The sequence below is a fragment of the Podarcis tiliguerta genome (assembly GCF_965153285.1).
Source record: "Podarcis tiliguerta genome assembly, chromosome: 13".
Taxonomy (NCBI): Eukaryota; Metazoa; Chordata; class Lepidosauria; order Squamata; family Lacertidae; genus Podarcis; species Podarcis tiliguerta.
The window spans coordinates 4,305,599-4,319,103 of record NC_139546.1 but is presented as its reverse complement, the minus strand read 5'-3'; the positions used below and the strand labels follow the sequence as shown (position 1 = coordinate 4,319,103).

Genomic DNA, 13,505 nt, shown 5'->3' with positions numbered 1-13,505 from the left:
TAAAATGAGGACCTAGAATTTTAAAGTGAGAATCGGTTAAAAGAAGAACATCGTTCAAAATGTTTTTTTGTTTTCTTCCATATGTCTTTGGCAAGTCTACAAGTCTCTTTCAAAAAGTAATGCTTTCCAAGAATCATACAGTTAACTTTTTAAAGTCAAATCACATTGATATTTAAGACTTCACAAATATGATAAATGGCCCCCATAAAATATCTCTAATCAAAGGGACTCTTGTTATTTAAAAATATGTTTTTAGATTGCTGACACTCATAACTCCCACCAACACCATGCCTTCTTTTACGGCCTCAGAACAACATCCATCAAAATGAAATTCACTGTTAATGCCTTATTACATGGACACATTACTCAGGAACCTTTATACAGTGCAACACACCACTAACAAATCTGAAAGAAAGGATACAGGAAGAGAGACACAGAGAGGCAACGTCCAGTTCCCAGGTATATACCATTAAACCAGTTCCACATAATTCTCCCGCACCAACTGTAACCATGGCTTCTTAATTCCAGCAAGAGTTGCTGCCTGGAAGGGAGAGTGTCAAGGCTGATGCAAGAACTTCCATGCTGCAGCATGATGTGCTGCTGCCATTTCCACCTTCCTGAAACAAAGTCCAAGGAAGCATCTCTCCCTGTGTGGGGCTTTCTGAAGTAGACAGCCATGGCAGGGTGCTCGAGACCCAAGCCTGGTGATCGGCTGAGCTGTCTAGGACAGGGGTAAGAAAACTTTTTCAGCAGGAGGCCAGTCCGCTGTCCCTCAGTGGGGGGCCAGACTATATTTGGGGGGGGGGATGATGCAAGAGCACCCCATGCCCCAGTGGCTGCGGGATGATGAACGGCGAGCGAAAGGGCTCCGGAGAGGGACTGCTTAAAATGGCGGCTGCTCAAGCGCTGCTGCTGGCACCAACAAAGCCCAGCCCCCTTTCTCCTCTAGGCAGGGCAGAGAGAAGCCAGGAGGAGGGAGGGAGGAGAAGGCGCCACTGTTGCCACCATGTGAGGGAGAGGGAAAGAACGTGCGTGCTGGCAATCCACATAGTGATTCCCGGACTGTCCACAGGCCAGATCCAGAAGGCAATTGGGCCTGATCTGGCCCATGGGCCTTAGTTTGCCTACCTATGGTCTCAGAAATCAAATTCTCTTCTGGGAGTCCAGCTATATTTGCATAAACTGTTCATTTGCCAAAGTTACACACAAAACCATCAGTGTACAGTATTACAAAGAATGCCCAGATACATCTTGTGCGTGTCTCCCTCCACAAGAGTTACATACACAATCAGTGAATATTGTCACCTAATGTCACTCTGATCACGCTCTAAGGTAAAGGTAAAGGTAAAGGTACCCCTGCCCGTACGGGCCAGTCTTGACAGACTCTAGGGTTGTGCGCCCATCTCACTCAAGAGGCCGGGGGCCAGCACTGTCCGAAGACACTTCCGGGTCATGTGGCCAGCATGGCAACGCTGCTCTGGCGAGCCAGAGCCGCACACGGAAACACCGTTTACCTTCCCGCTAGTAAGCGGTCCCTATTTATCTACTTGCACCCGAGAGTGCTTTCGAACTGCTAGGTTGGCAGACGCTGGGACCGAACAGCGGGAGCGCACCCCGCCGCGGGGATTCGAACCGCCGACCTTTCGATCGGCAAGCCCTAGGTGCTGAGGCTTTAACCCACAGCGCCACCCGCGCTCTAGATCACGCTCTAGGGGCAATCATAAAAATTATCTGGGATCCTCAAAATTTACACGTGAATGTCAATATCCGCCAGGTATTTGTTACCCTCTGTAATGGTTCTAGGGGTTGCTCGTGCGTAAGTTGCCGCCACTGCTGGCTAGGTTACCTGGTTGAACCCTTTCTGTCTGGACAGCCTCAAGTTTCGTGGCTGCCTCAGTCGCTGGCAGAATCCGTCAGTGGGCGTTTCTTGAACCTTTTCCAGCATAAAAGCTGTTTGACGCCCAGTCTCCTCCTACTCTCCCTGCGCGGAAGTCTTCTGCGCAGGGAGGGTGTGGGCAGCGGAGTACCCGTGCCCTCTCCGCTGGTCTCTGGCGAAGAGTCCTGGAGCCACCTCTCCGATTCCCCCATCTGCCCCCCTTCTCCACTGGTGTTACGCTGATTTCCTTCCCCAGCGGATGGGCTGCCTCTCTCCCTACTGGGACCCTCTCCTGCATCCCTCTGGAGCCTTCTCTCCACCTCCAGCTCCGATGGCAGTTCCCTGACACCCTCTATTACAGATAAATTAAAATCAACATAAACCCAAGCTCAAATATATTGCATCTTAATTGTTGCACCAAGTGTTCACCTATAACAGACAGAAATCCATTCGTAATATTTAAAGCAGATCACCTGGGAAAAGTGGGCCCATTTATTGCTATGTGCTGGGTATTACACTTTAAGATAACGTCCTTCCCTACCTAATCCTAAGAGAGGGTGATGTTCCACTAGGGTCCAGCTGTTATCATCCACACAATGACTTTTGTAAACGAGCAACTGGCAGAGGTCCCGGGCTGTCATATCTGCTAGGATCTCAACCACTTTGCATGTTCCGTCTTCTGTAAAGACTTTTATATCCTGCAATACAAAAAACATATATGCCTTTAAAATAGCAATCAAAAACATTTTTAAAAAGAAACTGATCACTTCTACGTGGTCAGTACTGTTTATATTCTGCACTACAGTAGTAAAGTTCTGCACCAAGGTGCAACCCAAATTCTGCCAACTAAACATAATCTGCAAGATTTTTAATCTGGGAAGAGGCAAGGAGTTTTGAAGGACACTGGAACCTTATTCGTGTGCACATGCAGACACACAGACAAACAGTGTGTTCGTTTAAGTGCATCTCTACCCATATCGACTAGATAGAGAAAAAACAAAAATACATATTCTGTGCTTCTGTGCTCCCACAAAATCACAATCTGTACTTGATGCTTCTTGAATTCCCAGGCTCTGGAAACACAATTTATTTTGCAATATTGTTGGTCTTCTCCAGGAAGGTTGGACAAAGGGGACGCAGTCAGATAACGCACTACACCAGCAAAAATACATCGTAGTAGTACTAATTAAAAAATTAATACTATATCCTACACCAGGGCTTCAGAAACAGTTTTGTTTCGTTTTGGTTTCTCGGAGGGGTGAGAGGTGCTAATCTCACAGCGTCCAGGGTATGTCCTTCTATTAGTGCGCAGTAAAACTCAGTGGAAAATCTGCCCTTTGAAAATATGGTTATCTCGTGGGCGTTTAAAATCCAAAGATTCATTATGAGCATTATTCACACACACTTCTCTCAACCCCCTTCCCCAGATTCCAATATTCTTTTGCAACTAAATACAGACACACTGTATAGGCTCTATGCATTAATAAGGGAATATTATAGTTAGCAAGCTCTCTATGACCCTCACAGTTAGACGGACAATTCTTTATTACAGCCTTATGTTACTTCAATAGCATTAACTCTGCAGAAATATGTTTCCCAGACACACAGCATCAAGATTTTAACCTGTGTTAATTTAAGAGGCACATTCTAGTTCCCAGGAAAACAAAGTAATTTCTTTTTGGGGAGGGGGGGTGGAATGAGGTAATGAGATGGTGGGGGATAGAAATAATCTTACCTCAACAGCATGAAAAAGGCAGTAGTCAGAAGAACAAGACGGCATATTTAAAATATAGGTAATCTCTTTCGGAAAGAGTTTGCTCTTTACCTCTCCTGCAACCTGTTGGCCACTCCAAGAGGTTGCTTTGCAATTTCAGCAGATCACTGTACCCGAGTCGGTCACAGAGTTCCTCCGTCAAAATGTGACCCTTTCCTGGAGGAAGGCAGGCAACTCTCCCAGAGCGTCATTCAAAGGGTGGCGCACCGTCTTTTAAGGTCCGGAATCAAACCACACTGGAGAGACCAATCCCAGCCCTTCCTGCGACTGATGTGATCCTGGCCATCGCAAACCCATAGACTTCCAATTTATGCTCCCCAGAAAAATTTTAAAAAGGAAAAGATATTGCTTTTATGCCCACCCACATGCATTTAAAAAAAGAGAAAATAAACAGGTGCCAGCACATCACGCAGCAACCCAGAAGCCACTTTCCGCTACTACAAAAGTTCACGGGGAGAAAAGAGCCGTTCTAAAGCCCAAACCAAGCCTGCTGCGTGGGCTGGCAGTTCCTTTGCCGAATCATTTGCAACAGCTCAGCTAGCAGGAAAAAAGCGCTTGAACTTCCCTGAAGCCGGCTGCTGCAGCGACCCCTTCTCTCCCGCTTGTAGTCTCTTCCCCCCCTTTCCCCCCATTGCACCCTTTAAGCCCAGCGCCGGCCTCTGAGGGCTTGAGGAGCTTTTGCTATTATTGTTTTTATTGAAAGATTTTCATGGATAACGAAGGCAAAGTCTCTCTCGATGAGCTTTTGTAAAACAGGCAGCAAAGAAAGCAAGTGGGAACGTCACCTGAACAGGGCCAGGTCTGTGCTACGGTTGAGCCAGCCGGCCCCTCGGTTTAATGGAGGGGAGGTTGTAGCCTCCGCCTGCCCCTCCTTGATAAGGGTATCCTGTTAAAGGGATCTGGGGGTGTGGATTCTGTCCAAAGCCTGGGAATGGGCTAGGGCCATGCCACAACCCCAACTCCTTGGGTTGCCTCTGTTTGATGTAAGTCATAGGGCTCCCCCTTCTGGTGGCTTACCCTCAGCTTGACTCCCTGCAGCTGGACAGGAGTCAAGATCTAGCCTGGTTTCACCCAGTGCCTAAGCCAAACCGCTCACATCTGTAACCAATAAAGTTGTGGCCTGTTTTAGCCCATAATCCAAAATACAGTGGTGCCTCGCAAGACGAAAAGAATCCGTTCCGCGAGTCTTTTCGTCTTGCGTTTTTTTCGTCTTGCGAAGCAAGCCCATTGACGGATTAGCGCTATTAGCGCTATTGGCACTTTAAGGGCTAAAAACGGCTTTTTAAGCCTTGGGGGATTAGCGGTTTTGCTGCTAAAATGCTTTTAGCAGCTTAGCGATTCAGAATAAGGGGTTTTGGAGCAAAAAAAAAACCTCAAATTTTTTCGTCAATTTTCGTCTTGCGAAGCAAGCCCATAGGGAAATTCGTCTTGCAAAGCGCCTCTGCAGACGGAAAACCCTTTCGTCTTGCGGGTTTTCCGTCTTGCGAGGCATTCGTCTTGCGGGGCACCACTGTACAGTCATATCTCTTGTTACGTTTGCTTCAGGTTAAATCTTTTCAGGTTGCGTCCCGTGGCCACCCCGGAAGTACCAGAAAGGGTTACTTCCGGGGTTCACTGCTCGCGCATGCACAGGCGCTCAAAATGGCGTCACGTGCATGCGCAGAAGCGGCAAATCGCGACCCGTGCACAGAAAAGGGTTGCATTCTGCTCATGTTGTGAACGGGGCTCCGGAATGGATCCCGTTCGCAACCAGAGGTGCCACTGTACTCAGTACAGTGGTGTGTTTATTAACCAATTAATTTATTAATCAATTATCATGGTGTGTTTATTAATCAATGAGGAACTACAGGGCACGGGGCCTTGGCATACAAGTCCGCTCACCTTTCAGGGCATCTGGGCTCTCTTGCTGACCCGGCTCAGGGGCGGGAGATTGAATCCCAGCCATGTCACCCCCGCCTGGCCAATTTTTGCAGGAGTTCCCGCCGCGCTCTGAAGGCTTGTGGATAGCCGCCTGAAGCCTGGAGAGCGCGAGGGGTCAGTGCACACCGATCCCTCTTGCTCTCCAGGCTCCTGCCACTTGGCTGAAGGGGTGCTGAGCAGAGAGGGGGATAATTTTTTACCCCCTGTTCTCCCCCCTCCTATGGTCCGGTGTGTCCCATAGAGCGAAAAATACGGTACCTGTGAGAAGCTCCAAGGCATCTTAAGCCTTTTTTTCTCAATTTGACTTGTTTCTAAACAACAGATTTTTTCAACACAAAAGCACTGCATTGGCAATGTGCAATACCTAACTTTAAAAAATAGGGTTGCCAACTTTTCAAACAACTTCTGTAGCTGTCTGAGTGTGCAGTTGTAGCTGTTATAGGTGAAGTCTAAGTGATATCTGAAGATATCAGCAAGGGATACTCTTATTTTGTTGTGTTGCAGCAAAGCTTCACCTGCCATTTCCCGCGGAACAAACTGCTGTTAACAGAAGAATAACAAGACAGAAGTTTTTCCAGGCTAGTAAGGAACCCTATAACAACAACAATTTCAGTTTCGTTCTGCTAGAGGCTACAGCAGCAGCAACAGCCACAACAACATATATTTCAGTTTAATTCTGCTAGAGGCTAGAGTTAAAACTGTGACTTAACAGAGCCAAAAGCCTCTGCTAAGAAAACCTCAGAAAAAACCATTTTATCTTGAATAAACATTGATTGCAGGAAGTTTTCTCAAGAACAGGCTTCAAGTGGAAGGGAAGGGGGAGCGAGTTTAAGAATTAATCACAAATTTATTCCAGAAATCATATTTAAAGGACCTCTCGATACACAAGACACAGATGCAGGAGCCAATTGCTTTTAACAATGACTCAAAAAGTTTTCCAAGTTACATCAGCTGCACGAGGCACCCTCTATTCAACATTAAGGGTGAGAATGTTCAGCCAATCAGAGCACCAGATTGGCTGAACATTCAGTACTCCAGCACACAAAAAGGACCCGATAACACTGCTCCGTTGGCAGGGTAAGAATTTGCTATTTTATTATATTGAAGAGAGGCTTAAAATGACATTTAGTACAATGGTTTCATGTCACCAGTCTTAATTTATAAAGCTGTGAATACTCACCTACTTAGTAAATTCATCCATGCTTTAGGTGCCCACTTTAACGGATTATTAAAAATGGCAAGCCTGATATCATGTCCAGGCTTGGTGCTAGAATCATAAGGCCATTATGCAAATCTATGCCATGATTTGCAGTACCGTTCTGGTCACCTCACCTCATAAAGGACATTTGGGAGAAGGAAACCGTTCAGAAAAGGGCAACCATGAGGATCAGAAAAAGCCCAGTACCCAGAAGATTATGCCAACTGCTGCTCATAACCAATACACCTTCTGGGGAGCAAGGTGACCAAGATGAGGGGCAGCGAAGTGCCAATACACAACAGCTCCAGAAGAAGAGATCTCAGTAACAACTCACTTTTTAGGTGCCCAATTTCCAGTGGTTGCTTGTCCTTCAACTGCTGCAGTTAGCTAACAAGAACTGTAAAAGGTAAAGGGACCCCTGACCATTAGGTCCAGTCGTGGACGACTCTGGGGTTGCGTCGCTCATCTCGCTTTACTGGCCGAGGGAGCCGGCCTACAGCTTCCGGGTCATGTGGCCAGCATGACTAAGCCGCTTCTGGCGAACCAGAGCAGCGCATGGAAATGCTGTTTACCTTCTCGCCGGAGCGGTACCTATTTATCTACTTGCACTTTGACGTGCTTTCAAACTGCTAGGTTGGCAGGAGCTGGGACATAAAAATGACAGTAACAGCCAATGGCAACCAATGAGTTTCATAGCCAAGTTGAACCCAGACCTCATCACTCCGCCCACTTCGCCATACTGGCTCAACATGCAACTTTTGTTCGCATGAACATAATAGGCATGCAAACTTCATCTTCTACTTGAAGTACAGTGGAACCTCAGTTTTTGAATGTAATCCGTTCCGGATGTCCGTTTGACTTTCAAAACGTTCGAAAACCAAGGATCAAAGGGCTGTCAGCAAGTTCCATTGAGAAAAATGGAGAAACACGCCTCAGAAGCCATTCAACTTCCAAGGAGCGTTCAAAAAACAGAAGCATTCACTTCCGGGTTTTCTGTGTTCCACTTCCGAGACGTTCAGCAGCCGAGACGTTCGGAAACCAAGGTCTGTCTGTATTTTAAAACCGTTACAGCTGCCAGTAACACCACCGGCAGCAAGAGATGTACAGTAGCTTGGTCAACGGCAAAGCAGGTAAAACTTTTGCACTTGGGCAAAAAAAATGAGAGGCACAAATACAAGATGGGTGACACCTGGCTTGAGAGCAGTACATGTGAAAAGGATCTAGGAGTCTTGGTTGACCACAAACTTGACATGAGCCAACAGTGTGACGCGGCAGCTAAAAAAGCCAATGCAATTCTGGGCTGCATCAATAGGAGTATAGCGTCTAGATCAAGGGAAGTAATAGTGCCACTGTATTCTGCTCTGGTCAGACCTCACCTGGAGTACTGTGTCCAGTTCTGGGCACCACAGTTCAAGAAGGACACTGACAAACTGGAACGTGTCCAGAGGAGGGCAACCAAAATGGTCAGAGGCCTGGAAACGATGCCTTATGAGGAACGGCTAAGGGAGCTGGGCATGTTTAGCCTGGAGAAGAGGAGGTTAAGGGGTGATATGATAGCCATGTTCAAATATATAAAAGGATGTCACATAGAGGAGGGAGAAAGGTTGTTTTCTGCTGCTCCAGAGAAGCAGACACGGAGCAATGGATCCAAACTACAAGAAAGAAGATTCCACCTAAACATTAGGAAGAACTTCCTGACAGTAAGAGCTGTTCGACAGTGGAATTTGCTGCCAAGGAGTGTGGTGGAGTCTCCTTCTTTGGAGGTCTTTAAGCAGAGGCTTGACAACCATATGTCAGGAGTGCTCTGATGGTGTTTCCTGCTTGGCAGGGGGTTGGACTCGATGGCCCTTGTGGTCTCTTCCAACTTTATGATTCTATTCTATTCTATTCTATTCTATTCTATTCTAAAACGTTTGCTGCCATCTTTCTCCTTTCCTTGCTACTGCCCCCCTCCCCCCCAAAGGAGGAGGGAAACCAGACCATCCCTGAAGGAGGACATGGGATCCACCAACCCTCTGCAGATTTGCAACAGCTGGCCTGATACCAGACCTTTGGGTGGGCTGGGGAGGTTAACAGGGTTTTTGTTGTTGTTTTTTTGCTAATTAGTGGGTGGAAGTATTATTTATTATTTGAGTATAATATTATTTGTTGTTATTTATACAGAGGGTGTGTTGTGTTTGTTTCGCTCTCCCCTTTTTTCTTCGCTTATGGTAGTGTGTGTACAGCTGTAAGTCACTTGGGTGACAAGCGACTAGTAAGTCAAACAAACAAACAAACAAACATTAAACAAAGGAAGCCCTGGTCTACTCTGTAATCAGCAGACTGGAACAGAGAAATGCTTTACAAGAGTTGATCCAAGGAACAAGGGCACAAACAGCTTTGCAGAGCGTTTGGTACGTGAAACAACTATCTGCGCATTTTCCAGAGGTGTATAAAAAGCAATTGCAAGACCTTTTCTATTTTTACAGCTGGAACTTTCGTTGACTCACACAAGATGCTTTCAACCAATATCCTTTGGCACTGCAGGCACCTACATGGAAATGTTGAAAATTTTGCATCCAAACTATTTGTACACAACTAGAAATGACAGCTTACATTACGGGTTAGATTTTAGTTTATACCCATAAGAGACAAGCGCAAATGTATCCCTATCATGTTTTATGACTTTCTTGATATTATATGTGAGCTGGAACTGGTCTGTGACCGAAATAATAAATTCATTCATTCATTCATAAGAGAAAACCAAACTTGGGTTATGGTATCATAGCTGCCTACTGTGGAAACAAGATTTATCTTCGGCCCAGTATACCTGAAGAAGTGTCTCCACCCCCATCGTTCAGCCCAGACACTGAGGTCCAGCGTCGAGGGCCTTCTGGCAGTTCCCTCCCTGCGAGAAGTGAGGTTACAGGGAACCAGGCAGAGGGCCTTCTCAGTAGTGGCGCCCACCCTGTGGAATTCCCTCCCATCAGATGTCAAGGAAATAAACAACTATCTTACTTTTAGAAGACATCTGAAGGCAGTCCTGTTTGGGGAATTTTTTAATGTTTGGTGTTTTACCATGTTTTTAATATTCTGCTAGGAGCTGCCCAGTGTGGCTGGGGAAACCCAGCCAGATGGGCAGGGTATAAATAAATTATTATTATTATTATTATTATTATTATTACTACTACTATTATTATTTGCAGTTGTTATTGACACTCACCATTCATCGCCGCCACCCCCCTCAAATTTTGAGGGCAGGAGTAAAGGCCCTGAGCTCAGGAAGCAGCAATCTCAAATATAGGCTATGTGTTTCTGTATGTCGGATGGGTAATCCCCGGCCCTGCAGATGTTATGGGGTTCCTAAGTTCCACCAGCCAAGGTAATGGCAGTGGAAACCCAACACCACCTGGAAGGGCATGGATTAGCCATCCCTGCTTGGAAGGCACAGGAAGCAGCTTTTCAACTCCACCCAAGCTTCATGACTCGAGTTCTTCACCAAACTCTTTGTTGTGCTAAACTGTTATATAAAAAAACCCTCTATTAGATGAGGGACCTTTCTCCATTTCACGCACCTCAAAGGAAGCTGCCTGCTGCCTCCCACCCAGCACAGAGAGCACCAACATTACATCACTACGAAAAACTCTCCATGGAGCCATGTCAGTCCAATTACCAGTCAGTTCTGCTCTTTCCCGACGCATCAAATATTTGACCACCCCAGTTGTTGTCCTGCCTGACCTTACTCGGGTCTCCTTCTACAATGTCTACCAGCTTTTCAGGCTGCCCTCAGCTGGCTTCCTTTCCAGCCCTGCAAATTCCACAACAGAGAAGAGCTTTGTTTTAGGAGGTTCACATTCACAGATTTGTCTGCTGCCACAAAACGATCCCTCAAGCTGCAGATCAAGCTTACACATTCTTCAAGAGCTAGATTTCTTGTGCATACAGATCACTTTTTGCAAGACCCACCCTAAAGAGCTGCTCTTATACACATATTGCACAGCTCTAACACGCTCCGTTTTTATTTGGATAATTGAGTTTAAATAATTAAATGTTACTCTTGCAACTAAACTGAAGCCTATTTTAAGAAACAGAGCACCCAGACAGTTAATTATTTCACATTACTTTCATTAGCTGTCAATGCATAAAACAATGAGTTTTTCAGTTAACACAACGGTTTAGGAAAGACTTACTTCCTTTAGTCAGACAATAAGTTCATAGCCAGTATTTTAAACACATTTTGATTGTGGGACCACCATTTTAATCCAGAAAGAAAACTAAAAGGTACAAACGAGTAGATTACTAATGAGTTAATAACATCAATTAGAGCTTTAGAATGGAAAATAAAAAGTTATTATTTCCAAGTTATATTTTGCCCGTAGAATATCTGTGGTTAAAATGTGTATTCTTCTGAAAATAAACTTTACAGAGCCTAAGCTGGTGATTTGGCAGTGATTAATAATAACTTTATATGGAATAATAAAAATTCAGTAATAAAAGCCAAAATCATTTAAACCAACTAAAATGAAGGAGGGTTGTCATTTCCTGATTTGAGAGCTATTATCGGGCAAACTGTCTGGTTTGAATTGCTGAATGGTATTATCAGCCAGGCAAGGGGAAAAAAGAACTAGAGAAATGCTCTGTGGAATCGTAAAGCATTACATTTCTCCTCTTCTTCTTGTGATTAAGGTGCCAGTTCCAAAATCCCAAAATCAAGAACTGAGTATGATAAAAACAGTCAAGCATTCTAAAAAATGCAACAGAAAAGACAAATCTCACCTGTTTATTTGCAGGCTGATTCTGAGGTAGAGATCCAGGGGCCAAGACAGGTGAGCTTGTGGGGCTGCAAAGCTCGGGAAAAGGGTTCGGTATGGCAGGCAAAGAGGATGTTCTGAACTGTTCCTCCTCTTGAAGGCGTCTGCAGAACAAAAGAAGGTTTTCAGGTGGGTACCTGGTCAGTATTAGCATCAGTTAAAGTTGGTGCAGATGTAACCCTAAGTTTTGGTTAAAGATGCCATGGCAGGGGGTAGGGAGGGGAAATCATGTGTCAGATGGGAGGGCAGGGAAGCACACAAACATCTATCTGAAACTCAGGAAATGCTGCGCAAAATATTAATTTATATACTACGGCTTCTAAGGCCAAGGACTGCTTATTCAATTATTCCTATACAAAACCACTAAAATAAGACAGTACTCGTCCCATTGCGCACAGATAGCAACTGAAGCAGAGGAGAAATGTAGTCCGCTTAGTTGTTGGCTATTATCAGAATCCAGGACTATTTATCTTTCTATTGGGCTACACTGGCTTGCCATGTTGGTTTGCTCCAGAACTCTTAAAAGGAAGGCATTGCTCCATTGCTTCCGTACCTGACTGCCATGATGCGTACTGGCTGAGACCTCTGCACTTTTTGCTTTGGAGAGACAGGCTGCAGTGAATTTGTTCCTGAGGCTGGCAGCTGGCCATTGTGAAGGAGTGGGGTGCTTTCTGAATGCACGTTGTAGGGGGTGTACAGACTTTCAAACGAGGAGTTCATATCATTAACTAACGCTTCCAAGTCCACATCATCATCTGAAAAGAAACAAGAAGACAATCACACTGACAGTCAGAAGCAACAAAACAGGGGCACAGCTGGCACTACTGGTTCATATTGGAGAAAGAATGCAAGGGACAGGTTTGCCCAGGTAGGTGGAACACATACTGGACCGATTCAGTTGCAATTCTAAACCAGGATTTAGCATTTTGAGAAAGCACTCCTCTTTCTACGCACCCCACCCCTTCAACAGCACTCCTTTCGCTTCTGTTTTACGTTGACCACAGCTTGTGCTGTCATTGAACTTGGGTTAATTTTTAATATGGGTCGAAGCAATAAGGCGATTTCTAAGGTCAATAGACTGCAAGAGGGCTGGAGTGTAGCTTAGGAGCCTACCACATCACAGCGTAGAAAGCAAAGAGACATTCCACTGCAACCTTGGGGAGCCCCCTGGGAAAACTGTTCCATGTGGTCTGAAGGTTGGTTACTCCTCACTCAAGAGGACGGACCTCTGGACATTTTCTCCCATTTATTTACAAAGCCCTGAACAACTTGGGCCCAGGAAATCTCAGGGATCACATGAACCTTTATATTCCAGCTTGTTCACTGAGATCATCTGCAGGCGTGTCTCTGGTCGTTCCCCAAGTTGGTGAGGATCGTTTGGCGACAACAAGAAATTTAGCCATTAGTCTAAAATAGTCATTGGCCCAGTCCTGTGGAACTCTCTCCCAACAGATTCAGTTGGTATCTTCTGTGCCAACTTCTAAATGCCTGCTGAAAGCAGAGAAGTTAGCCTGGCCTCAACTAGAGCCAGGGCTTTTTCGGCCGTGGCTCCGATCTGGTGGAACGCTCTGTCACAAGAGACTAGGGCCCTGCGGGACTTGACATCTTTCCGCAGGGCCTGCAAGGCAGAGCTGTTCCACCAGGCCTTTGGCCAGGGCACAGCCTGACTCCCTCCTGTGGCAATCTTCGCGGAGCTCTGGCCCAATGCTTGCCAGTGGCTTGAATTAATTAATTTTATAATGAATGATTTTAGAGTGTTGTTTGTGCTGTACTTTTGTACTGTTTTATTGTTGTTAGCCGCCCTGAGCCCAGCTTCGGCTGGGGAGGGCGGGATATAAATAAAAATTATTATTATTATTATTATTATTATTATTATTATTATTATTATTATTCCACTTGGTCTGCGCAGGCAATTAAGAGTAAACCTCCCACAATGGTTTACTGATG

General features: G+C 45.5%; 2 protein-coding genes across 18 annotated transcripts in view; both read right to left on the bottom strand.

Moving 5' to 3' along the window:
* The window catches only part of GALNT1 (polypeptide N-acetylgalactosaminyltransferase 1), a 538,911-nt gene that overhangs the window by 308,344 nt on the left and 217,062 nt on the right, over positions 1 to 13,505 (bottom strand). The gene's annotated exons all lie outside the window — the stretch shown is intronic.
* The window catches only part of GRB10 (growth factor receptor bound protein 10), a 92,037-nt gene that overhangs the window by 25,564 nt on the left and 52,968 nt on the right, over positions 1 to 13,505 (bottom strand). For all 17 annotated transcript variants that reach the window (XR_014503954.1, XR_014503955.1, XR_014503956.1 and 14 more), the window contains 3 exons: positions 12,112 to 12,313; positions 11,524 to 11,662; positions 2,418 to 2,574 (listed from right to left, as the gene is read on the bottom strand). Coding sequence is in view for 5 of the 17 variants with exons in the window: in XM_083407612.1 (XP_083263738.1) it covers positions 2,418 to 2,574; positions 11,524 to 11,662; positions 12,112 to 12,313 (498 nt within the window). In the remaining 12 variants the exon portion in view is untranslated. The remainder of the gene's footprint in view (positions 1 to 2,417; positions 2,575 to 11,523; positions 11,663 to 12,111; positions 12,314 to 13,505) is intronic.